The sequence below is a fragment of the Mchenga conophoros genome, linkage group LG11 (assembly GCF_057382185.1).
Source record: "Mchenga conophoros isolate Kocher_MC1m ecotype Shallow Benthic linkage group LG11, M_conophoros_male_GT1.1, whole genome shotgun sequence".
NCBI lineage: Eukaryota > Metazoa > Chordata > Actinopteri > Cichliformes > Cichlidae > Mchenga > Mchenga conophoros.
Window position 1 is genome coordinate 18,494,508 of NC_140536.1, and position 26,706 is coordinate 18,521,213.

Sequence of the window (26,706 nt, forward strand, 5' to 3'; positions counted from 1 at the left end):
AGAGCTTTAATATGTTTTGGCACATTTTTCTTTTGTACTTGTAAGCAGTCCTCAAATGAATAAATGAACATTTGTCCTTTATTGTTTTCTAAAACTCAAATAAATGATACTTTTTTAATAATAAAACTCGGAGCCAAAAAATAAGCTCACTGTAGAATGTAAACTAGATCAGGTGAAAATAAATAGTTGAGGGCAAAAGTATCATGATGGCCACAGTGAAAAAAACAAACAACTTTTTACACTTCTTTTCCAGCACAGTGTGTGGCTCTATTAACTATGATAATAGCACTAGGTACAAAAGACAATCTATGTCTCTTTGTCTTCACTGCAAGCACTTTATAACGACGACCTGATGGAAGCAGTTGAAAATCATTAAAGAGAGGATGATCTGAACACAACAGGACAGAGGTTGCCTTCCTCAGCACCTGCCTGTTATAAAAGTCCACAAGCTGGACCTGAGACCTCCCTGAAATCTTAACAACCTGGTTAAAGTGGCTGGCAAGTCTGGTCTTATTATTCAGGGACATATTACCGTACCAAGCAATGATACAGAAAGTTAAAACAGATTCAATAAAACTTTTATAAAAAAGAGTCAACATTTCAGATGAAACATTAAAACCTCTCAACCTCCTTAAAAAGTACAGTCCTTGTTTAACCTTTTTCACTGTAGCAGCAAGATGTGACTCAAAGGACAGAGACTTATCAAGAACAACCCCCAAATACTTATAACCTCCACCAGTTCAATGGCTGCACCATTTACCACTGTTAGTGCAGGATGGAGGGATGACTTCCTGAAGTCAATAACCGTGTCCTTGGTTTTCAAGGTGTTAATCATTAAGAAGGACTGATCACACCATGAAACAAACTCATCCACAACAGGCCCATGGGAATCCTCTTCACCATGAAGGAGGCTTACAATGACTGTGTCATCTGCGTATTTAATGAAATGCCTGTTGGCCTGTGTACTGCGACAGTCATTAGTGTACAAAATATACAGTACACTGTAAAAAAAAAATAAAAAAAGTCAAATTTACGGTAAAATACCGGCAGCTGTGGTTGCCAGGAATATACCGTGTAAAAAATGTGGAATCTGTAAAAGACAATACGGTATACTGGTTTTGTAACCCTAATTTCTAAGGTAGACAACGTATTATTTTACCAAAATTATGATAGAAAAAAACAAATATATTTGTCAATTATACAGCAATTTAATGTAAAAAATGCAACTTTCCATAGCTTTTTACGGATATTTGCAGTAACAAAAAAAAGTTATATAATAATATTTACAGTAATTTGTTGTTAATTTAACAGTAATAGGATAGACCCTACTATTGTAAATAACTGTAAAAATAACAGAAATATGTTAAATCTTATTAAAACCTTTGACAGTAAAAAACACAGTGAAATCGTATAACAAATTACAGCATTTTATTTTGACCAGATACATTTTACGGTAAATTCCTGGCAACCACAGCTGCCGGTATTTTACCGCTAAAAATACAGTACAATATGAGGAACATAAATGGTTTACCGTACATTTTACATTTGCAACTGCTAAATATAGAAAAATCTAAAGATGCTCATATACAACCAAGGTAGAGAATATTACTGATAAACAATGAGAAAATTTGACATACCATTTGAAAACAGACTAAACATATCATTTTCTCTATTCCTACAAAACAGCATAGATCTTGAGAATACAGCATGTGTCCATATATATGGCTGGTAATCCATGGAGGAATGAATAAACATGAAACAAAATATTACCTGCCCCTGACCTATCAACAGTAATGAGTCACTGGGTCCTGCCTTGGTGAAGGAAAGGACTCAGTGGACTTTCTAATGCGCATGGTGTCGAAAATACAAGCTCTGCAGGAGTACTTCAATGTCCATCAGGAGTTCACTTTGGACTGGCAGGATCCCCTCTGCAGCAAAAAAATGGACAAAGTTTGATCAGCGCTTGAGCAAAATGCACAGAAATGAACAAAACGTGCTGCCAAAAACAGATCTAATGATAAATGATTTCTTAAGTGTAAAATATACAGTTCTTAAAGGATAGCTATTGTCAAAATGCAACATGGGCTGGTTTTTTTTTTTTTAACTGTAAACGAGACAAACATATATCTAAAAGCATAATTACGACAAACGAGCCGTTTTTGAGATTGACCGTGATTTTGTTTTGTGGTCAATAGCCAGTGAATGGGAATACTAGGGGGCCGGGGCATAAATTTGAGCGCATCAAAATCGATACAGGGAAAAAAAAAAAAAAAAAAAAAAAAAACAGCCCAGTTTGCGTTTTGGCAATAGTTATCCTTTAAATCTACTTTTGTAAAAGTGATACACAGACAACGCAGCCCTAATCACAATCATAATTTGTTGGAAAATGTATTTAAGTTTCCTATTGATTTATCATAGAACTTGAAGTTAATGGCTGAATGCATGGTGATGAGACCTATCATTCAATCTACATTTTATAGCGTATGAAACTGCTCACCTGGACATGAACCTGAGCTCGGCTGATTAAAATTAGTGTCTCCTGTCCATCTTTCTTTAGCAAAACTTGAATAATACCACTGCTTACCTCTCATTGAATCTTTGGGTGCAGACTTAATTGAAGAGCCTCGTATAAACAGGCAGGGTGTGATGTTTAGGGAAACCAAAGAATACAGGCGCCATCATTTCTGCCAGAAGACTCATGGGGTGCAACGAAGCTTTCATTGTGGACTGGCTAGATACCTTCTGCATTCAGAAAGAAAACAAGAAGGGCATACACCATAAACAATAATAACTGACAAAAAAATTGAGACAAGAAATTAAAGTAACAAAATAAGTGCAAATCAAGTTTCCCTGTGTTGCAGTGTAGCTGAATGTTTTTCAACAATTTGATTTACGGTAAAACACATACCAAATATTTCCAGCCAAGGTTTGTTTCAATCTTCAGCATGTTTTTCCTGCCATTGTCTTGAAACTGTTCCATCTGTCCCTCTCATTTGATGCCGTTTACAAAAACAAAACAGCAACATTGTAAAGGGAAAAAGGAAAATGAATTTAATGGAGAAAAAAGATTATGACCTGAAATCTCACCATTTCCTGAGAGTCACAGGTCCTTTGAGTATCCTTATGGTTTCTGCTCAAATTCATTGTCTGAAAAGGGCAGGAACAAAACAAACCTTTTTAATCATAATAAAGACAAAATTAGATTTAGAGACAGACAACAAAGAAATGTGTAAAATATCTTGTTGAATCTGTTTACTTTACTAACCTTGAAAGAGACTCTTGGGTCTTAGCTGTGCCACCACCCTTAAACCTTAAAACACATGCATCAGAAAACCACTGCAACAAAATTTCAGATGTCCTCCACTGACATTTTTATTGTCTTGAACATATTTTGACCTCCACACACTTGCTGCTAGTCAAATATATTGCTTTAAACAAATAAAGGCAAAACAAGCATCTAAAGCTTGTCCTGGGATTATGAAAAGAAAAAAGCCAAAACTGCTTAAGCTCTACACTTAAAGTCAACTAACAAATGTATATTAACCATTGTCAGGAAAACATGAATTTGAACAAGCACATAAGCTTGTGACATCACTTTTGCAGAAACGTACAGCTACAAAATGCTATAATAACAGTTAAAGTCAAGTAATGTGTGTAACAGACAGTGCTGTTTAAATTTCAATGTTAACAGTTCAGTGCAACACTTAACTTGTTTGCTAATTAGGGCAATACAAAATTCAAATAGTTTAAACTCTGTTGTATAGAATATAGAACATCTCTGAAACCTCAAAAGTAGAGTTCTCAGTAACAATCCCTAGTTAGAGGGATTGTTTAAAGATATATGGTCAAAACCTCTGAAAAGCATGCCTGTGATAACAGAAATCAGGTAAGAGCACAATACTCAATATCAGCTGGGATAACTGAAAACATAAACAACACAGTAGTTCCCAGTCAAGGTACAGTTAAGCTGACTGTACCGATCTGTTCAAAATGTCTCTAAACGGTCTCTCGCCACTCGTGATCAGAGAGATCGGCGATGAGGGTGAGTACTCTTGGGTTCACATGCAGTGTCTTCTTCTTAGTTTTTTCAACTTTTGTTCCCTTCTCTGGGTTAATGTTGAAGAAACACCTTGATAAACACAATAATCCATAATAAAACACTATACAATGAAGAAAATAAAAAAAAGAAAAAGGGAAAGGCAAGGGAAAAGTAAAAGAATTACCTCTGAAGAAATTCAAGTGTGGAGCCAAGTTCCAGGGGATAGTGGATGTTCAGGCAGTAGTAGCTACCAATCATCAGACAGATTGCAGAGATGAAGTCAGTTATTTGGTCATTTACAACTTTGTGGTCAATGCTGAGCATGAACAGTCTCGATGCAAAGCAGGAGGATCCTTGGAATGAAATACAAGTGTAAAAGAATTAACTGTAAAACCCCCTTTACCATTCAAATGTGTCTTAAAATAGTGAAAGTGCAGACATTTAATATAGCGTATCCTTGCATTAGCTTAGGTTCTGTGCACACTGTACTAATTTTAAACTCACCACAAACAATGACACATGGTGTCACAGGCAGGCTTTCCACTTGGACTTCTTTTGCCAGACATGTTTCATCAACATAGTGGAAGAGGGTCTCCTCTTTTTCATCGAAATAGGAGAGGAGGAGGAGCATCATATCTTTCACGTCTTCTGAGCAGCCCTTCAGCTGTCCCCTCTGCATTCGAAGCTTTATGACAGCCTCCAAGACACGCTTGCTCTTGTCTGCACAAGTGGTTTTCAGAAAGTCCAGAACCCGTTTTCCCTTCTTTTCCAGACTGGTGAGGAAAGTCTCTTTCAGCGGTACCCCAGTAAGTTCTTCAAAATGGACTGTCATTCCAATCGCCTGAAACAAAAAAGGCCACTCTTCTTTGAGGGTTTGCATGTCTGCTCCGCTGTTTATTGCTTTGCGCTGAGAGTAGTAGGTGCATTTCATTAGAGTTTTTACTTCTTCATGACTGAAGCTTGTCTGTTCACTGAGAATCTTCATACGTTCCTTCTTCTCCTGCTGGGTTTCCAGTGTCTCACTGACTGGCAAAAACTTCATGTCCCACTTTATGCAGCCATATGTGTCTTGAACAGATGCTCGCTTTTCAGGTGTCACTTCATCGGTGTCATCTGATCCTCCCTCTTCACATTTTCAATTCGTGCCTGAATCTGTTTTACCAAAGAGTGGTACCCCTGTCCTACCACATCGCCCTCTATGACATCCTGCAGTGACTTGGGATACAACGCAACCAGTTTTTTTGCAATTTCAGTCGAGGCTCTTCTACTTGGAGAGGCACAGGCTTTCATCATCTCCTTCACAATGATGCGGATCATCTCCCTCCGCAATCGAGGCTTTGGTCTTTTCTCTCTCTGAAGACACTGGATCAAGTCTTCTGGAAAATCTTCACTTGGAATTCTAAAGTTATCTACCCAGTCTAGAGAATATATTGGACTGGGTGAGGGGGAGGCAGAAAATGAGGAGCAAGAAGATGGAGACGATATGCTGGCCTGGCTTGAAATTTCCATATTTGGTGCTGTAAAACAATATCACAAACAATAGATTAATTGTACTTTTTGGACCTTGGCCAAAGCATAATAGAAAAAACAGAAAGCCCTTCATGGCTATTGTGCAATGAAATCATAATACTTACTGGTTTGTTTCCAGGCAGCCAGCAGTTTTCTTGCCTGAACTGGTCTCAGGACAGAGTTCAGATCAGTCTCACTGATGAACTGCAAGTCCTCAGATGTCTCCACTCCTAATGATTGTAGTGCCTCCACTACAATTTCAAGGATTGAGGCAGACAGGTCCGGCAGCACCTTAGTAATGGAACTCCTTATGCTGTCCCCCATTTCCGAGATGTCTGATAAAAGAATGTGAATAAAGGTCAATTTACACCAAGTTGGTACCTTTGGTCTTAAAACATGAAGCTGATCTTGCTTGATACTACACTTTTATACAGTGTTACGTAAATACCAAACTAACAGCACCATTATTGTGACAGCACACTGTGTTTCAATGGAACCATTTGGTACCCATACTTCATGTAAGATGTTAATGGATAGAAATCAATTAAGTCAATGATGTTCACACACTGCATCTTTTCTTTTTCCTTTCTCACTGAGTGCAGATGATACTGAGAATGGTATTCTGTCACATGCACCGACACCAGAAAATAAACACTGTCATTCTTAATCAAAATGAGAACTACTTCACCAAACTCAACAGAGTCAGAGCCCCCTGTGACAAGGAAGTGTCCTTTCTTGTACTGTGTTCCCTTGTACATCATTTCTACTGTGACCTTTGTATTGGTTTCAGTAAAGTCAAACATTTGAACTGCTTCTTGAATGGCTTTACTGTACAGCACTGAGTAAAATGGAGAACCATCTTTGACCTTCAAGACAGACTGACACAATGACCCTGCTGCAAGATAGGCTTGAAACATCTGATGTCTTTCAGAGAGTGTATGGCAGAGGTTTTTGAAATTTTTCAGATTTCTGGCACACCTCTTGAAATAACTGTGCTTACTTTCAAAGCGCATTGTCCATAATCTTATCAGTGGGCCAAATTTCAGAATCAGTGCTGGGTAATGGCGTAGAAAATGGTGTTTTGGTCTCAGGTTGCATTCTGGGAACAGAGCTTTTCTTGACTCTAAATATTCTTGAATAAGAATATCAAGATATGCTACCTGAGCCACTGAAATTTTCTGAGCACACACCATGTCTACAATATCTTTCAGCTGCAGAGTTAAGTTCCACACATCATCTGTGGGGTCTGTCACTGTGTCACCAACTATGAGAGGCAGCAATCGGAGGAAGTTCCAGTTCTGTATAGCCTGTCCTGAGAGTTTAGCTGCTTGAGGACTGACCTCAGATGGCTTTGTAGAAGCATCAGAGGCATGGTAACTAAACTGTTTGATGCGTCGGTTCAGAGTGGAGTAAGTGAACCATGCTTTTTTCTTTATGAAGTATTTCAGATACAGTGCCACATCATAAGCCAAAACTCCCTCAAAGATATCATGACCTAGACATGGTGGCAAGCCTGGCATACAAACGTTGAAGTATTTCAGTGAATTGAACACTGACCTGAACTTCACTCCTTCGACGTCTGGTGTATTGTCAATCTGGAGGCGATCAACAGCAGAGTTGTAGTTCTCTTTGGTACGTTCTGGTCCACACAGATTTGGGTCAGCACCCTGAAATTCAGATTTCGTTATCAGGCAGTACCTGCAGAAGTACTTTGAAGAACTAAAGTTTTCAGTGAAACCACCAATACAGTGAGAACCCAGATTATCACCAGCAATGCAAAACAAAGTTCCTTTGACTCTAGTTTCATCTGATGCAACAATCCCACTGTCCTCCAATTCTTTCAAGTCTGCCAGTAATTCAGAGAACACATTAGCATGACCAAACTCTTTAAAATCTTTCTCCCTGCACAGTAAGACAAGAGACATGTGATCTGTGTCTGAGCGTACATGAAGTGGCAAGTTTGCCACTGATGCATATACAGCTAATACCTTGTGTTTTGTCCTTGCAGAGCCTAAAGGGTTAGCGACTTCAAAGGCATCCTGGTAGAGTACTAGCTTGAGACATGATGGGTTTTGACCAAAAAAATCATTTGATTTAAACAGCTTACTATCACTTAAGTCACACAGAACATCAACAGGAGGCTCAGTAGAGGGCTCTTCTGATTTCTGCCACAGATCAGACTCTAGCAGACATCTCAAAGTCTCTCTTAAAGGCACATAATAGGCAAACCTATCTTTTCTGTTTTCATCTCTCCCTAAAAATATTTTCTTTGGTTCCACATAGTTGAAGGCTTTTTTAAAGATCTGAGCTCTGGAGTGCACTGTCCTCAATGGCCCGGTATGACATGCAGAAAAAAGATCATAGCTTTTGACAGACTCGCAGACTTTGTTGATGTCCTCCTCTGATAATGTGTCATCTTTTAACAGTGATGCAAGTTTACCCAAACTGTATGTCTGTCCCAACTCATGTATGTTCTGCATTTCCTCCACAATGTTCTGTATGGTTGAAGCAGGCAGTAGAAACTGACCCTGCAATTTTAAGTAGAATAGTGAAACGTTTCTCAGAAAAAGATCACAGAATTCAGGGGGCATTTCCATATTATCTTCATCTGTAATAGACTGTGCAGCAGGCTCGGAAATCAAGGGTACAAAGTCATCTGATGTGGTTGGAACAGATGATGATTGACATGCAGACTGTCTATATAAATCACCAATGCTGCTGTCTGAAAACTCTCTGTGTTTACGTGACATGTGAGCAGTAAAAGATGATTTAACTCTAAAGGTATTTGTGCATCCTCTTACTGGACAAGTGACCACGTGTCCTTCCACAATATGGCTCTTCAGATGAGCTATTAACTCTTTAGAGTTCTGACACTGACGTTCACACATCGCCATTGCACATGTAAACGAAGAAACCACCGCCACACCAGTGACATGGGTGGGGGCAGAGTGTCTTCGGTAAAAATGAGCCTTAAACGCGCCATACCTGGTGTATGTCTGCTTGCAGCCTGCTTCAATACACCGAAAGAAACTACGTGGCTCATTCCGATGCAGTTTACAATGAAGCACGTAGCCCCTTGATGACTGAACTACCTTACCACAGAAATTACACATTAACATAACTCCAAGTACTTTGGTAATTCCTCCCTAGCGAATTAAGCACGCCAAATACAGAAACTAATCCAGAGCAATGCTTCCCTCGCGACAGTAATGCTAACTCAACTCACAAATGCTAACTAAATTCACAACCTCACTCATAAAAAAACGAACTGCTAAACTTATCTATAAACGCTGGGCTGGTGGATTTTTATAACAGAGATAACTTGAAGTTGCATGTACTCACCTCACCTCGAACTAATTGTAAGCTGCCAGGATGTCTACAAATTCCGAAGATGCTGTGGTCCAAGCAGCAATAAATGGCGCTAAATTGCGAGTTCAAAACTGTGTCCGTTAGTGAAGCCAACTTGAGTCTCCTGCATGAAAAAAAGAGCGGTTGGCACACAGCTCAGCAGCGCGCCGCGCTATTGGTCATTTTCAGGTGACGTCATCCCGCAATGTAACGTCGCTCTTTGTTTCTTTAGGAGGTTCGAATTTGATCAGAAGTCACGTCTGCAGACCGCTGCAGCCACGTCTTGCCTTGCTTCCCCTTTTTTTGGTGAAATGGTTCGCTCATACTGCACAATGTTGCTACCAGATTATTTTTTCTCTGCAATTCGAACGTAAAACGTCTGTACACAGTTTACCAGCAGTTTAGCTACCAATCAACAGCGATCACACAAACTCAAAATTTAAGGTGGACCCACTTAAGGTGGTCTGATAATATGGCGTGAAACACAACAACATATAGTTGTTTTAAAATAATAATTAAAAAAGATTATTGAAATCAATTTTATTCACAACCATGAACTTTATTTTTAACATCTTCTTTTGCTGTTGATTTTTTTATCAGAAGGTTAACAATGATATACTGCAGGCCTAACTTTTAATCTGTATATCAGTATCTGAATTTTAAAATAAAAAAATACTATCAGTTTTATTGTCTTTCACTGCTGATATTTGCTTCTTTTTTTTGTTTGTTTTTTTTTGTTAATGGTATGTACTGGTTGTTTTATTACGGTGGACCCTATTTTTTAACATCTTGCTTCTGTAAAAATGAATGTTTTTGTTTGCTTAAAAATCTACAGCTTTATACTGTGAATTCCAATGTGCACAACCCCAAAAGATGTAGTTTTACTCAAATAATACCGTAAAATCTAAGTTTTTCAGACATTTTCAACATTACAATATGTAATTGTAAAATGTATGCATATTTATTTGTTTTCACAGAAAATATTTATAATTTCAACATTTTATTACAGTAAAAAACAAAGTTTTATCCAGTCTCACAATTAACGGTTATTCAATCTATTTAATACAGTAAAAGGAAGTTTTTGGTTTTACGCTCCATTACCGTTGGAATTTGACGGTGTTTTGATGTATATTTTACTGACTTTTTTTTACAGTGTAGAGGAGAGAGACAACAACCTTGTGGTGAGCCAGTAGAAGAGTTCAGCTGTTTAGAAAAACAACCGTTTACTCTCACACACTGAGATCTGTCAGTTAAAAAGTCTAAAATCCAACCAACCAGTGCTTTAAGTGGGCCGGTACGCGCCGGTACTCAGTACCGCCACTTCTAAATATAGCTCTTGAGAGTACCGCCACCTCTCCATGCGCCCAGAACGTGCTTTTAGCGTACCGGTACTCTCATTTGCACATCTGTTATAATCGTTTGGCTGCGCTGCCGCTTTTCAGAGCGCCCTTCACAAGCACGCTTCCTAATTCGTCCCACCGAGAGCAGAGCCTACATTACCCATACACCAATGTGTTTTACAAGTGAAAAGCGTATGCGTCGCTTTTGCCGTTGTCATGTCAACAACTCAACGTGGTCCGGAGAGGGTGTGTAAAACGCGCAAACAGCTGCTCGGCTAAAATACAAAAACAATGAACACTTAATATGCTCTCCTGGCTTCAGACTCTGAGTAGTAAAAGAACATGGTCAGAATCAGAGGACTCGCTGGCTGACCCCCCCACCAAGCCAGAATGATATCGCTGCAGGTCAGACGCAAGCTAATGAAAGCTGCACTAGTGCCGCAGCCGCGGACGACGGCACTTTTTGCGACGACGAGGACGAGGATGACACCATTTCTACCGATGACAACAGCCGCGTTAGCGAGCATGAGTGGCCAGAATGTTGGTCCCAAGCACAAGTCCGGTATTTCTCCACAAATTACAAGTGGCTGATCAGCAGAAATCAAAAGTTGGGTTGTAGTGTGTGTAGTCAAGTTTGTGCTCGCGTGGACATGCAGCAAGGGCAGAGAGTGTCGCAGGAGTGGAGTGGGTGCTTAATCTCGTCTTTTGGAAGGGACAAGGCTGCACAACAAAACTCACTACGAAAGAAAATAAAAGAGCACAGAGACTCAATTTATCACAAGAAAGCAGTTGAAATAAAAGAGAAGGCAACACAAAATACAATGCAAAAACACATTGAAGATATGAGAAAGGCTGACTACGCTTCAACTTGCAATGTGTTTAGAACAGCTTATAAGATTGGCAAGCATGGGCGTCCCTTTACAGACATGCCAATAGATGTCCAGTTGCAAGTCTTAAATGGTGTCAAGATGGGCAGAGTTTTGCACTCTAATAACTCATGTGCAAATATACTGGATCACATTGCAGCTGAAATGAAAAAGAAGGTAGTCAATGACATAGTGATGAATGAAAGAAAATTGTGTGTGCTCATTGATGAATCCACTACAATAAGTGGAAAGTCTGTGCTTGTCGTGTGCCTGCGGTCAGCTATTTCCAGTGAAAATCCAGACACAATATTTTTTGAACTGATTGAGCTGCAGGGGACCACAGCAAAGGACATCACTGAAGCACTGTTAGGATGTCTTCATAATAATGGCTTTGACCCTCACTACCTACAGGAACATTTGTTGGCATTTGCTTGTGATGGAGCCTCAGTGATGCTTGGGAGGAAAGCAGGAGTTGCTGCCAAAGGAGCTTGCAAAGAAAAGCGTCTGGACTTTTTTAAGTTGCTTGAAGACGTTTCACCTCTCATCCGAGAAGCTTCTTCAGTTCTAAGGTCAAATGGTGGAGAGTCCCAGATATAAACCTAGTGGGAGAAACCCCCCACAGAGGGACAAAAGGACCCCCTGATGATCCTCTAATCGCCTGAGCCAAGGTGTGAGACTGGGTGTGGGTCCCAATCAGCCAGAGTTTCGGGTGTGTTCATTGTGAAACCTGGCCCCACCTTATCATGCAAATTCCTGAGGTCAGATGGCCCAGGATGTGAGTGGACGTTAAGGCGTCTGTGAAGGGATCTCAAAACTGGATTATAGATGGCAGAGAGTTGGTGTCGTAAACCCCCGCCTCTGTTCAAAGATGGTCGCTCACAGTGGACATAGATGGCTTCTTTCACTCCTCTTTCAAACCATCTGTCCTCTCTGTCCAAAATGTGAACATTGGCATCCTCGAAAGAGTGTCCTTTATCCTTAAGATGCAGATGGACTGCTGAGTCTTGTCCTGTGGAGGTGGCTCTTCTGTGTTGTGCCATGCGCTTGTGAAGTGGCTGTTTGGTCTCTCCAATGTAGAGGTCTGAGCATTCCTCGCTGCACTGTACAGCATACACCACATTGTTAAGTTTGTGAGAACCTTCACAGACAGGAGTTGCTGTGCAGCTTTGTTCCAAATTCCCTTACCTGTTTGTCTGGCATTGTTCCAATCACAGACTGGAACTGGCAGTTTGTGATGTTTTGAAGGAGGTAGGAGGAATCAACCACTTTAAAATATTCTTAGATCAGCTTTACTCCCTCTACCATGCATCACCAAAAAACCAAAGGGAGTTAACCGAGAGTGCTCACAATGTTGGACAACGTCTCCTTGTGATAGGCCGTGTTTTATCAGTGCGTTGGGTTGCTTCAAGTGAGAGAACAGTGAAAGCATGTATGGGAGAACTACCAAGCTCTGCAGGTACACTTTACAAGTGCTGCTGCTGATACCAGCAGGGACTCAAGAGAGAGCAAAATACAAATTAGTTTATAATTTATTTTATGTACATTTTGTTAAAAAAAAATTTCAATACCTTTTTGCACATTTTATTTATGTTCAGTAGCTCTTTCTAGCTCAAGTAAATCCACAAACTAATAAAATGATTTATTATTTTGTATAAGGTTGTCTGTTGACTGTTGTATATAAAACCCATTCAATATAGTTGTTGTTACCTCAGGGGAGGCGGAAAAAAAAATTGAGTACCGGCACCTCTTTTGGGCCACTTAAAGCACTGCAACCAACGAGATTAAAATCAAGTTTAAACTGGTTAAGAAGCTTATCAACTAAAAGATGTGGCTGGATAGTATTAAAAGCTGAAGAAAAATCAATAAATAAGAGCCGAGCATGAGCTTTGGCGCCATCAAGATGGCGATAAAGGAAGTTCAACGGAGTGACCACTGCATCATCCACACCTCTACAAGGCCTGTATGCAAATTGTAGTGGATCTATAAGCTTCTCTACTTGCTGCAGGATCTCCTTCCTGACAAGTTTTTCAAAGGACTTCATTACTAAGGATGTTAGAGCGACAGGCCTAAAAGCATTTAATGATGTAGGTTTTGTGGAGAAATAATAGATTTTTTCCATACCTCTGGAACCTTCTGTTGCTGAAGAGATAAAAGAAAGATGTAATAAAAAATACTGCATAATTGCTCAGCGCATGTTCTAAGCACCTGGCCACATATATTATCAGGACCTGGACTTTTATTAGTCTTACTCATTTTAAAAAGATTTCCCACCCTTCTTTCATCAAAGAACAAAGCTGGGGGGCCTCTGGTGCTCTCTATTAAGAAATCAAGTGTATTCCTTGGATTATAATTATCATTAAATCTCAAATAAAAGCTATTCAGCTCATTGGCTAACTGAGAGTCTGAACTAAAACCAGGGAGACTTATCTTATTACAGTCATTGTAACAGTGACCAGTCATGTGTTTCATGCCTGCCCAGGCCACCCTTAAGTTATTTTTTCCTCAGGCAAAAAAAATAAAATAAAATAAAGGAATAAAAGAATGAAATAAAATAAGTTAAAACACTGACACTGACAGACAGAGACAACCTGCTGGTCGCCGCAAGAGCAGCGCCCTTCTTCAGGGCGCAATAGGGTCCTGACGTGTCAGAGATGAATAAACACTCTTGTGAGTCAGGGCAAATTCATCTGTCAAGACTGCAGCGTTTGCAAGAGACTCAACTTTTTGTTCATTTAAATAAATCACCACATGCTCCGGCAAACATTTATTAAAATCCTCCAAAAGCACTAGTTCCCTCAGCTGTGCAAAATCTTTGACTTTGCTAGCCTGACACTCTTTATCAAAAAGCACCCTTTCTCACACATAAACTACACACACTTGGTTGTCCCTTTCCCCATAGTTTCGGAATTTCTGTCTGTATGCTTCAGGCACCAATTGACAAGCACACAATACTGTAGCCCTAACCACATCATGGTCTAAGCTTTGGTCCACTGAGAGGCTAGCACACTCCTCCTGAGCTTTACTCACAAGCCTACACTGCAGCAGCAAGGCCCAAACTTCCTTTTGCCATTTCAAAGCTTTAGCAAACACAGCAAAGTATGAATCCACCTCAGTTTATAAGTCAGCAAAGGCAAACATTAGCATATCACCTTTATCTATCCACAGTCTATTTATTCATCTATTTATTCTAGCAAAGCTTATGGTAATTAGCTAAAGCACCAAGCTTGAGGTGGGATGCTGCACTGTGGTTAACGTGTTGCATTGCAAAACAGAGCTGTGAAGTGATGCATGACTGTCAAGTGTAACCCTTCTGATGAATGTTAAAAATAAACCCATTTGTATTATGGTAAATATTCTACATATAGCACTGGTGGTTATAGGCTGGTTTTCTTTTAATGTAACATGACAATTCCAGTAACCAGAGAAATATTTAAACTAGGTCAGGGGTGTCGAACTCCAGGCCTCGAGGGCCGGTGTCCTGCAGGTTTTAGATCTGACCCTGGTCATTACACCTGAGTTCATTACCAGGCCTCTGGAGAACTGCAAGACATGTTGAGGAGGTAATTTAGCCGTTTAAATCAGCTGTGTTGGATCAAGGACACATCTAAAACCTGCGGGACACCGGCCCTCGAGGCCTGGAGTTCGACACCTGTGAACTAGGTTGACCTTTCTTGCAAAACACAAAAGGAATGACTTTATACAAGGGACACATAGAGGTCAGCTTGCAGTAAAGACAATAACTCAGTATGGTAGAAACTACAAAAAAGAATCAATTTAATGGAAAACAAATAAGATTTATTTTAAAAACGGAAAGAAAGAAATTGACCAAAAAGTGAAAATCTAAATATATTAATACATAATATAATGAGAAACTAAATAAAGAAGCAAAAGGCAACAAGAAAGGCATGTAATGATCAAGTTGTGATGTCAGTCTCAAAGAAACAGTGAAACTGATTATAGGGAGGGGTGGCCACCTGCTGCGTCAGGTTGGGCTGACAGGAGGAAGACAGGATAAAAGATATGCTGTGGAACAGATCCATATATCAATAACAAGTATGATTCAAAACATTATGAGTGAGAAAGGTGACTGATGAAGAAATCCTCAATGGATAATGGGAATCCCTAGAAGCCTAAAACTACTGCAGCATAACTACGGGGGAATTCAGGGTCACCTGGTCCAGCCCTAACTATATGCTTTAGCAAAAAGCAAAGTTTTAAGCCTAATCTTGAAAGTAGAGATAGTGTCTGTCTCCCGAATCCAAACTGGAAGCTGGTTCCGCAGAAGAGGGCCCTGAAAACTGAAGGCTCTGCCTCCCATTCTACTTTACTACTAGGAACAACAAGTAGGCCTGCAGTGTGAGAGTGAAGTGTTCTAATGGGGTGATATGGTACTATAACGCTATTAGGTTATCATAGAAAAAAATGAAATTATGATTAACATGACTATTTTCTCAACCTTACAGCATATGAGGGAAAGAAGTGACAGTTTGTGTTTGATAAAGTGGCTTCAGAGGGCTATCTAAGAGCTTGCAAAGAAAAGAGACTGGACTAAATTTCTTAAAGATGTTTCACCTTTCATCCGAGAAGCATCACGGCTAGCTGGGCAAGCTGTATGAGTTTTAATAAAGGACCCAAGTTGAAGGCAGCTTCTGATGCGAGTGAGCTTTATTAATATGGTAGGTGAAACAAACAGGAACGTAGCAGGTATGAAATAAAACCTAAGGATAACCTAAACTGGGGAAAACTAACCAAAAACAGCCTTGAAACCTGAAATGGAGGTGCAGGGAAACTACACAGGATGACACAGGGAAATAACACAGACGAACCAGCAACAAGCAGGAGAAAACACAGGGCTCATAAACACAAAGGGGCAATCAGGGAATGAGAAACAGGAGGGAGACACAGCTGGGATTAATAGGACATAATGAGACAAGGGGAAGAAAAACTAGACGCACTAAGATAGCAAATGGCCTCAGAACTAGAAGACCTTAATCGGAATAAAATCGAAAACATGGATAATAACAATGAAAAAAAACCACTGAGTCCTCAGACTCAGGGCTATGGCATGCATTTCAATTCAGTGGATCTTAAAAATAGAATTGAAACGTCGCAATCACTTCACACATGAAGGAAATAAATGTGACGACAAACAAAACTTGTCTGTATTTACTTGAGTGACAACAAGGTGAAAGATGGCATTGCGGTGGTCTTTGTGTTTGTTCTTCATGTGCATTTGCTTTAAAGGTATGGATAGTTCATATATTTAGCTGTAATTTTTAATTCTCACTTCTTTTATAGGCCTTTGTGTTTTTGTACAGACAAATTATGACAAGTGTTAGATGATCTGGTCTGTATTATTCCATGCTGCTGTCCTTCTTTCATTCTTTGTCTTATTCCTGTGCTTTATTTCATTGCATTTTACTCTGCACTTTATTACAGTTACCCCAACAGAAGCTTCATCTTGGAGCGCCACTGTGCCATCCTCAGTGAAAGGTCTTCTTGGCGCATGTGTGGTGATCCCCTGCTCTTATAACTACCCAGATCCACAAATCAGTACCACAAGCTTTACAGGCATTTGGTATAATAAGAATAATCAAGTCATCTGTCATTCGGATAAGTCTCAAACTTCGGGTCAGTTTCGGAATAGGACAAAGCTGCTGGGAGACCTCAGCAAGAAGAACTGTTCTCTGATGATTGATGATCTTCAACAAAGTGATGTGGGGCCTTTATATTTCCGGATTGAAATTAAAGGTTATGACCAGTACTCCTACAAAAATAACAAAGTCTCTGTTTCAGTCAGTAAGTAAAATAAATATGGTTACCAGTAAAGTCTTGTGTTCTAGCTCTAATAGTTCTCTTTTTATTTCCAGTATTTTTACCATCATGTTGGACGTTTGACATTCAGCATTCCTGAGCATTTTAGTTTTAGTGAAACAGGCCTGATCTAAGTCTTTTATACTCATTTGAATATAAATATGAAGTAAATATTGTAGGGTCAGGTTGCAGTGCTCTGGAACATTTTACATTAATTTTTGCAGACTTGCATTAGTTGTTGAACTACTCATTCAAACCTTAGATGTAAAAATGTATTTGTGCAACTCATCAAATTATGATAATCAATCAAAATCAATGGCAATAGAAGTTATCATTATACTCCAACCATGTTATCAACTATCAATTCGCTTTGTTCTTTATAAATTGTTTATTGTAAAACTGCTCATCTTCTTCTTCTTTGTCAGTCAGATATTGAAAGTAATTATCACCTAGTTTATTTCTTATTTCATTCATCTTTAAGCTTGAAATCACACTCAAAACCCTTTACTGTGAACAGTTTATTAACTTGACCAAAATTTAAAGTTGCATAAAACATAAAATCAGCAGCTGTACTGTTTAAGTACATTTGTATTTCCATTACAGTATAAACTTACTGCCATGATGGAGTTCTGGTTTATGACCACAGTCTTTTTTGTTAACACAGGTCAACCTGTTTTCTCTGTGCAAGAGGTAAAGGAGGGTGAGAATGTGTCTGCATCCTGCTCTGTGTTTCACTCCTGCCCCACATATCCACCTTCTTTCATCTGGAGTCACTCTGGAGAGCAGCATGATCAAACACAGCAGCTTCATGAAGGCCAGTGGAATTCAACATCTACTCTGACCTTTCGCCCAAACCACTCTGATCACAACAAGCCTTTAAAATGCAACATAACATACCATCGAGGGCTGCACCTGGAAACATCTAAGATACTTCAAGTAAGATGTAAGTATACTGCAGATTTACCAGGGTATTAACCGCTGTAGCTAGTATCAAGCCTTTTTAAACTAAAATCTCCAAAAGTTGATTCTGCTCATCGGGACGCAATGCCCCAATCTTATAAGATTTCCCAATCTTACCTGTAGTCAGCTGAGACTGAAGAAGTCACTTGAATGAGTGACGAAACGTTTCTCCCACAAAACGCTACGTCCAGATGAACAGAATCAACTTTTGGAGATTCACTTACCTTGATGATTGAGCATGCATCAAGACATTTAAACGAAAACGTTATTTACAATCAAATTTTAAAAAAAAAAGAAAAAAACATTAAAAATCTGGATTAAAACATGATAAAATAGAACAAAATAGGGGAAGGGAGCACAAATAAAGAAAGTTACAATTTGTTGTATGGTCACAGTAGACACAGTTGCCTCTCACCATGACTGAGTATGACAGCCCTCACACTACTCACCTGAAAACTTTATTCATGCTGCCAGTAAATGAAGTTCACTGGAGTTTTTTTGTTTTTTTTTTTGTTTTTTTTGTATTGAAAGGGAAAGTTGTGAAACATTGCCTTCTTACATACTATATTTCTTAATTATTAATTAAAGTTGTCGGTTTTACAGGGGTTTTTTGGGTTGTTTTTTTTTATATATATACACACACACTAAAAAACTGTATGCCTGAAGTGCTTCAGTGATGCTAACCCTGTCAGCAGCTATGAGTGGCACAGTTAAACTGTCAGCTGTCACCAGACATGCCCTGTGCAGCTCATGTTATGTGTTACATTACGCGAGAGTAAATCCAAAAAGAAAATAGATTTTTTTATTTCATTCAAACATATATAATATATGCATGGCTATGTCTTAATATATGTCTAGTTCTCACAGATGGCCCTGACATCAAGCCTTCCTCAAAGTGCTCCTCCGAGGACGGCGTGGTAAAGTGTGAGTGCATCGTAGAGTCTGAGCCTCCCAGCATGGTCTATTTTATTCTTGGTGACAGAGTCATGCAAAGCAGCAAAGCAGAGAAAAATGGCTCTGTTACTATTGAGACTCTGCAGACAGACTTTGGGTCTTTCAGGTTTGTGCACTGCCTGGCAAACAACATGCTGGGATATGACAACATCTTGCTCTCTTTACCTGTTAATGGTAAGAAAGACTTAGGATGAATTGATCTCTCTATTTTTACATGACAAAAATACTTAACATGGTTTCTTTGTCAACAGACAACATGCAGAATATTCTTATCTCAACCGGAGCAGGTGTGATTTTGCTGATTATTTTGATAGGAAGTGGAGTGGGAGTTGTTAAAAAATGGTAAGTTGTCATGAACATAATCATTGCAGATAAACAAGTATGTCATGCATGCAGGAGAATCTGTAAATATTGCAACATGTATCAAATAATAGTCACAATCATGATTACAACTATATGAGCACCAGAACAATTTTTTTAGGTCCTGACAGCCTGTCTTTAATTTCAGAGGCTGTGAAAAGTGTCAGTTTCCTTTCTCATTTAATCAAAAACACTTTACTGCCAGTAGGGGGAGATCAAGAGACACAACAACCACTAACCTGAGCACCATGATGTCAGACAGACCTGTGGAGCTCCCTCATAGTGCCCCACCGAAAAGGTTTTAATTCTTCACTTCTGTTTGCAAACAAACAAAAAAAATTGTAATCATAAATATAAGTTTAAAGATGTGTCACTTGTTTTAATAATAGCTTTTCTTTCTGCAGGAAAATGAGCCGTAAGGATATCCCTTCCCCTGACATGTACACCAATTATCCTGTCTATGGCAACGTATGGATAAGTAATGTTTTCTTCATTAGTTCATTCATATTTTGCATGCATTAAAAAGGGGAGTGAATTAATTTTGTTTCTCTGTGCAGACTGACTGGGATGAGTCAATATATGCCAATGTGTAGCATGTGGAAGACCAGCTGGAGTCCATGTTTATGTCCTCTGATATACGAGTTAAGAATGAGTCAAGGTTTTTTTTCCAATCTCATTCAGTTTTCAATGTTTATCACTTATATCTGTCATATATAATTCACATTTTATTTGCAGAATACAATAAGGAAATATTAATGTCTAAAACTGTGATGATCACACACGCACACCCACACACACGCACACACACACCCACACACACACGCGCACACACCCACACACACACGCGCACACACACACACACCCACACACACGCGCACACACACACACACACCCACACACGCACGCACACCCACACACACGCACGCACACACACACACACGCACACACACACACGCACGCACACCCACACACGCACACACACGCACGCACACCCACACGCACACACACGCACACCCACCCACACACGCACACCCACCCACACACACACACACCCCACACACGCACGCACGCACACCCACACACACACCCACACACACGCACGCACACCCACACACACGCACACACACACGCACGCACACCCACACGCACGCACACCCACACACACACACACACACACGCACACACACACACACACGCACACCCACACACACGCACGCACACCCACACGCACGCACACACACACACACACGCACACACACGCACACACACACGCACACACACCCACACACACGCACACCCACACACACGCACACCCACACACACGCACGCACACCCACACGCACACACACGCACACACACACGCACACACACGCACACACCCACACACACACACGCACACACACGCACACCCACACGCACGCACACACACACACACACACGCACACACACACACACGCACACACACACGCACACACACACGCACACACACCCACACACACACACACACACGCACACACACGCACACGCACACACCCACACACACACGCACACACACACACACCCACACACACGCACACACACACGCACACACACACACCCACACACACGCACACACACACACACCCACACACGCACACCCGCACATCCACACACACACGCACACACACACCCACGCACACCCACACACACGCACACACACACACACCCACACACACACCCACACCCACGCACACACACGCACACCCGCACACCCACACACACACACGCACACACACACACACACACGCACACACACACGCACACACCCACGCACACACGCACACACACACGCACACACACGCACACACACACCTGGTAATTTCTCACTGTTGATGTTTCTAAAATACTTTTTTGCTTTCGTGTCTCTCTTGTTTTGACTTGCAGATTTTTGGTCCAGTGATGCAAATCTTGAAGTTTAAAACGCTCGAGGAGGTAGTGACACATTTTATGTGACCTGCGAGTGATTGTGCAAGACTGTCTTAAAATAAGTTTACTGTATACTGCTCAAAAGCACAGTGACTGCAAACTACATCTCCCACAATGCATTTCAATTATTTGAACCTCAGTGCAGCCAGGAGCAGGGGTGAGAGGCAGAAGATAAGATGAAAGGAATAAAAGACACACAGATACAGTTGTAAACAAGTTATACCTGCTGTAAGGTGCAGTGTAATCAGTGGAAGTCCACCAGAGGTAGGAATGTAGGTCGCATCATACTATGGTAAATATGGTTTATAAATAGGAGGGAATGTTATTTATAACTACAGTATAAAAACGTCCATGTAGTTTATCGTGATGTCCCGGAGGATCTGTTAAATATAGACGTGTGGTCTCCACAGAAACGTCAGAATCTCAGCTCAAAGCTCGTCAAACCATTTCAACGACCAACAAAAAGCCCAAACAGCAAACGATTAAAGAGCAGGTAAACAGATTGTGTAAAAAGATGCAAACATGGATCCCGTTGGGTAATGGTAAATGGACTAGTTCTTATATAGCGCTTTTCTACTCTTCTGAGCACTCAAAGCGCTTCACACCCATTCGCACAAGCACAACTGACATTCACACACATTCATACTCCGATGAATGCATCGGAGAGCAATTTCGGGTTAGTATCTTGCCCAAGGATATTTGGCATGCAGACTAGGGGGAAGCCGGGAATCGAACCACCAACCTTCCGATCAGTAGATGACCTGCTCTACCACCTGAGCTACAGCCACCCGTGCAGGAAGGGTGGGTGCAGGAAGCCGACATCTCACATCGTCACCCTCCAACCAAACGTCCCTGAACCAGCAGCAAAAGAAGACCACACTACACGTCTGAAAAACATTGAATTCCCTCGATAAAACCGCACAGCTCTATCTGTGTGTGCTGCGAGACCAGGCTCCCATCAAAAATCTGTTTTCTGTTATTTGTTTGCTTATTACGCACCAGTCTATCGTTGTGTACAGAGCTGTCAGCTGCTGTTTTCCCCCAAAAATGACAAAAAAGCCAAATTTTTGCTATTTAGTACCAAAAAAATTCAACTTGCAAAACGCTTAATTATGTCTCCAATAAACCCTCTGCACTATATAGAAATGTTTATGACTACAACAAACTACAACAGCCAAAAAATGGTCAGTGTGAACAATGAGCTACCACCACATCTACACATGCGTCTTACAGCATATGTAACTTGTATTTTACACATTTATTTCTTCCAATTTAAGTCCAAAGAGTCAAGCTGACAGCTTTCTTTCTTTTTCACAGCAGCTTTTTCTTTATTAGGTAGAAAAACAGTTAAATATGTCTGGCTGTTTAAGATCAAAGTGGGCTGCATGCCTCAGAGGCTGATGCAGGAGGGAGCGCGTGTGAGTCTCAGGAAATGATCTAATCACGCTTTTTCTGGCAGAAATTCTGATTTCAGTTCAACTCGTGATTTTCTTCAAATTAAGCTTCAGCACAAAATTCACAGCGTACAGTAACATTTACAAGCATGACAGAAAATGACGTCATTTCATCAAAACAATAAATGCTGTTACTCTAATGTATGACGAAAACTAACGTGGTTTCAAATGTATTTATTAATAAGGAACATGCAGGTACAGCCTTTAAAGCTTTTGACCAGTTATTACAAATGAAGAACTAAAAGGACCATTTTTGACTTAACTTAAAAAAGTGCAAAAAATCCTTTATTATGTGAAGTTACAGTTAAGTAAAATACAACAGAAACCGTATTTGGTGAGACACCATGTCACAGTGTGTTATGGCACCTCCTAACTGTCCTCTGGTTCTGCTTAATAAATAACGCTACAGATCCTGGGTCAGTCAGGAGCACTGCAAAAAACCGCAGCTTTGGGCGTCACATGATCACGCTGTCTGAAATCGCAGTTTTGATCAGAGAACGATCAATCGTTCAGCCTTCTGTGGTTAGAGAGGAAAGGCTTGGCTTGCATATCTTAAACTCGGTCTTCTAATCAGGGTCGTAGTATCAGCTGAGCGTTTAATTAGGCTCAGTTATCAGCATTAGTTATGCAGTATGTTAGAAAGGATTAAGTCATATAAAATCGATCGTTGTCAAACCCATAAAGAATCATTTTATTGTGTTCAGTCAGACTGAGTCACAAATATTTGTGTCAAAGATTTGATACCTGGGAATAATGTTTCTGCACCGTAGGGATGGGTATTGTTTAGGTTTTATCCGATACCGGTGCCAAACCGGTACTTTTGAAACGGTGCCGGTGCTTAAACGGTGCTCAAACCGGTGCTTAAAGAATGGAGAACACAAAATTGGTCCAAAAACCTCTCATGTTCAGCTGGTTTTTTGTAAAAAGATAACAATGTTAGCCTTTTCTGCAGCTATGGGGCATATATGGTATCACTCTTGGCTGGAAGCAGTGCTTAATCAATGGAAAAAACACAAACTTTGTCCTAAACCTCTCATGTTTAACTGTTTTCCACTTTTTTTTTGGTCATTTTAGCCTTTTTAGCCAGGGTGAAGGGAGTATCTGCCATCAAACAAGAAGACAGCAGCATGTAGCTATGATGATGTTTGCTAGTTCACCTTACCTGCATTAATGTAATAACGTGGTTAGCCTACTCAACGTAAATTACACACGAACATTAAGCTACTCACGCAGAGAAGAACGGCTGCTGCTGCATCATCATCCTCATCATTTCTGCTACACTGGCAGGGCTAGGGGCCAGGACTCTACTCTTCGGGGTTTTGGGGGGATGTTGCTAACTCCGGGTCAGATAACTGGCAACCCACGCACAGTAGATGCGCTCGGTGTGAGGTCTCGCAGCAAGCTATCAAATACGGCGCATTTCTGGGCTTTTAAAAAAAACGCTATGCGTCGCCAGGTGTTTCATCAGATTTGAGGTGTTACCTCCTTTGACAGTATCACAGTATCAGCTTAAAGCACTTGTTGCTGCTGAGTTTGCATCTTTTGCTGTGAAGTACAGCCAGACTTTTGACCGCTTCGCCTTGGGCATTTTTAATCTGTAGCTCTGCTCTAAAAGAACGCACGTACCTGGCCCCGCCTACTATCCTCGGAAACGTAAAATGATTGGCTAGAAGTGTATCACAGCTCAGGAAAAAAAAGCACCGAAATAAAGCACCGAAATGTGCGCTGCTTTTCGGTCTGGTTACTACCGTTTATGTCAGAACCGGTGCCATCATGGCACCGGACACCGGTACACATCCCTACTGCACCGTGTACAAAAACAGGACGTAACAGAGTCATCCTTTAATATTAAATATAATATTAGGTCACAGTAGGGATGGGACTTTTTGAAAACACTGAGTGCAGCGATGCACTCCTCAAACACGACTCTGAAGTTTGCAGACAACACAAACGTGGTGGGTTTTATACCAAACAATGAGAGGGGCACCTCTCCCTGTTTGTTGAACAACCTGCTGATTAACACCAGCAAGACCAAGGAGGTCATAGTCGACTACAGGAGGTCCAGGAGGACAGAGCACCCACCTCTCCTCATCCGAGGAGCCTCCACAAAGCCTCTTCTTCCTCAGGAAACTGAAGCGGGCTGGACTCCCCCCCCCCCCCCCGTTTGCTCAGAGCTTTTTACAGAGGAAGGCCAGTCGTATTGCTGCTGACCCCACTCTCCCAGGACTGTTCATCGCTGCCATCGAGGTCACGGCATAGTTACATAGAAACCCCCACCTGAGGGACAGCTTTCTGCCAAGAGCTGTGAAAGCCATCTGTCCACCTGCCCTTCCCTCTGCTTCCCTGCACACACACTCACATCCAGTCGCTGCACTCTCGAGACTTCTGCCTGTGTTTTTCACTTTTTGCCCTTTTTTAAAATCTTACTTATGTATTTATTGATCTTTTGTTTTCTTTATCAGCGAGGGCATCACAGTAAGTTTTGTAATGTTTTAGTAACATAATGACAATAAATGTGATGCACCCTGTGATGCAGTGTACATTAGACATTTCTTACATGTTGACAGCCTGCTCGTGCTTTCAGGTGACCATCAAGGTACTGCAAAAGAATTCTTAGACGTGTGCAGTGAGACGGGACGACAGCTGACTGAAAGAGATGCAGAGAAGATAAACTGTCCTCTGGTACACAAGCAGTACCAACCTGCTGAAGCGAGGTGGAATCTGTGCTGTGGATTCAAAAAATCATCTCCCCACTTAAAGGTTGATCTCAGTGAAATATGTTAGTGAATGAAATCACCGAACTCGATTAGTTTTCAGTCATGGCTGAGATCAAACACTAGGATCAGAATTTGATCGTATTACTGCAGCTGTATGTAGAGACCAAGGTCTGTGGACTTGTCTCTCATTTTTCATAATAAATTGATTTGAGTCACTCTGCTTCATGTGTGTGTGTGCAAACTCGCAGACGACCAATTACACTGTTGAAAAATGAAAGCACATTTTAATCAGAGTAGCATCAATCAGGTAAACATCTGTGAGTGTTAAATAGTTTCAGCTGCTGTGCTGTTAATGAAATTAACAGCAGGTGCAACAATGAGACAAACCCTAAAGCAGCAGCGGTTTAACAGGTGGAGGACACTCGTGTTTTTCTCTGCTCATCTTTTTAAAACTAGTTCTGAATTTGGCTCAGGCCAGTTTCACTACTGATATCAAGACGTGATACCTGGACACAGCACGGGTTGCACAGGTAGCTGCTCCAGGATGGCTCATCAACACGTGCCATACAGTTTGCCGTGTCTCCAGCACAGGCTGCAGAGGATGAAGGAGATTCCAGAAAACAGGCAGTTAGAGCAGCTTTGACTCTCTGACCAGAAACAGACTTCGTAGAGTGGCCTGAGTGCCTCATGTCCTCTGGTTGGCCCCGTCCTTACTGCCTGGGAGTGTGGACTGCCTCGAGTAGCTATCAATATGAAGAAGTGAAGCTTTTTCTTCATATGTGAATTATATGGACATTGAGGCTGTGGACAGCTACAGGTACCTTGGTGTTCATCTGAACAACAGACTGGACTGGACTCATAACTCAGACGCCCTCTACAGGAAAGGGCAGAGCAGGCTGTACCTGCTGCGGAGACTCAGGTCGTTTGGGGTGGAGGGCCCACTCCTGAAGACCTTCTATGACTCTGTGGTGGCTTCTGCTATCTTTTATGGCGTGGTCTGCTGGGGCGGCAGCATCTCTGCTGGGGACAGGAAGAGACTGAACAGGGTGATCCGAAGGGCCAGCTCTGTTCTAGGATGCCCTCTGGACCCAGTGGAGGTGGTGAGTGACAGGAGAACGGCGGCTAAGCTGTCATCCCTGATGGACAACATCTCCCACCCCATGCAGCAGCACTGTGACAGCACTGAGCAGCTCCTTCAGTGGGAGACTGCGGCACCCACGGTGTGGGACGGAGAGATTTCGCAGGTCTTTCCTCCCCACTGCTGTCAGACTCCATAATAAAGACTTTAACTGATCAAGCACACACATCCATACATATGCAATAATACTAAGTGCAATAATCCTTTCTGTCATCGTTGTATTTTTACTCAGTTGTATATAG

General features: G+C 41.1%; 2 protein-coding genes and 1 pseudogene across 8 annotated transcripts; 2 read left to right on the forward strand and 1 right to left on the reverse strand.

Moving 5' to 3' along the window:
- Positions 1-1,411: 1,411 nt before the first annotated feature.
- Positions 1,412-10,370, reverse strand: LOC146563898 (uncharacterized). 7 transcript variants are annotated; one of them, XM_085291276.1, is made up of 10 exons: positions 8,891-10,370; positions 7,106-7,215; positions 5,674-5,883; positions 4,544-5,556; positions 4,224-4,392; positions 3,266-3,310; positions 3,088-3,147; positions 2,909-2,980; positions 2,585-2,742; positions 1,412-1,928 (listed from the first exon to the last, which is right to left on the reverse strand). In XM_085291276.1, the coding sequence occupies exons 4-7, from the start codon at positions 5,079-5,081 to the stop codon at positions 3,141-3,143; spliced, it is 759 nt and encodes a 252-aa protein (XP_085147402.1). In that variant the 5' UTR covers positions 5,082-5,556; positions 5,674-5,883; positions 7,106-7,215; positions 8,891-10,370; the 3' UTR covers positions 1,412-1,928; positions 2,585-2,742; positions 2,909-2,980; positions 3,088-3,140. The 7 variants fall into 7 exon arrangements, with proteins under 7 accessions (XP_085147402.1, XP_085147396.1, XP_085147397.1 ...); XM_085291270.1 differs by having other exon boundaries at positions 3,266-4,129; XM_085291271.1 differs by having other exon boundaries at positions 2,909-2,988; positions 3,266-4,129.
- Positions 7,878-12,345, forward strand: LOC146563899 (E3 SUMO-protein ligase KIAA1586-like; annotated as a pseudogene).
- Positions 12,346-16,224: 3,879 nt separating this feature from the next.
- LOC146563900 (myelin-associated glycoprotein-like) lies at positions 16,225-26,500 on the forward strand. The gene is made up of 9 exons (XM_085291266.1): positions 16,225-16,901; positions 17,581-17,859; positions 18,735-19,004; positions 19,082-19,172; positions 19,396-19,488; positions 19,595-19,658; positions 19,748-19,848; positions 21,114-21,161; positions 25,194-26,500. The coding sequence occupies exons 1-7, from the start codon at positions 16,442-16,444 to the stop codon at positions 19,781-19,783; spliced, it is 1,293 nt and encodes a 430-aa protein (XP_085147392.1). The 5' UTR covers positions 16,225-16,441; the 3' UTR covers positions 19,784-19,848; positions 21,114-21,161; positions 25,194-26,500.
- The last annotated feature ends 206 nt before the right edge of the window (positions 26,501-26,706 follow it).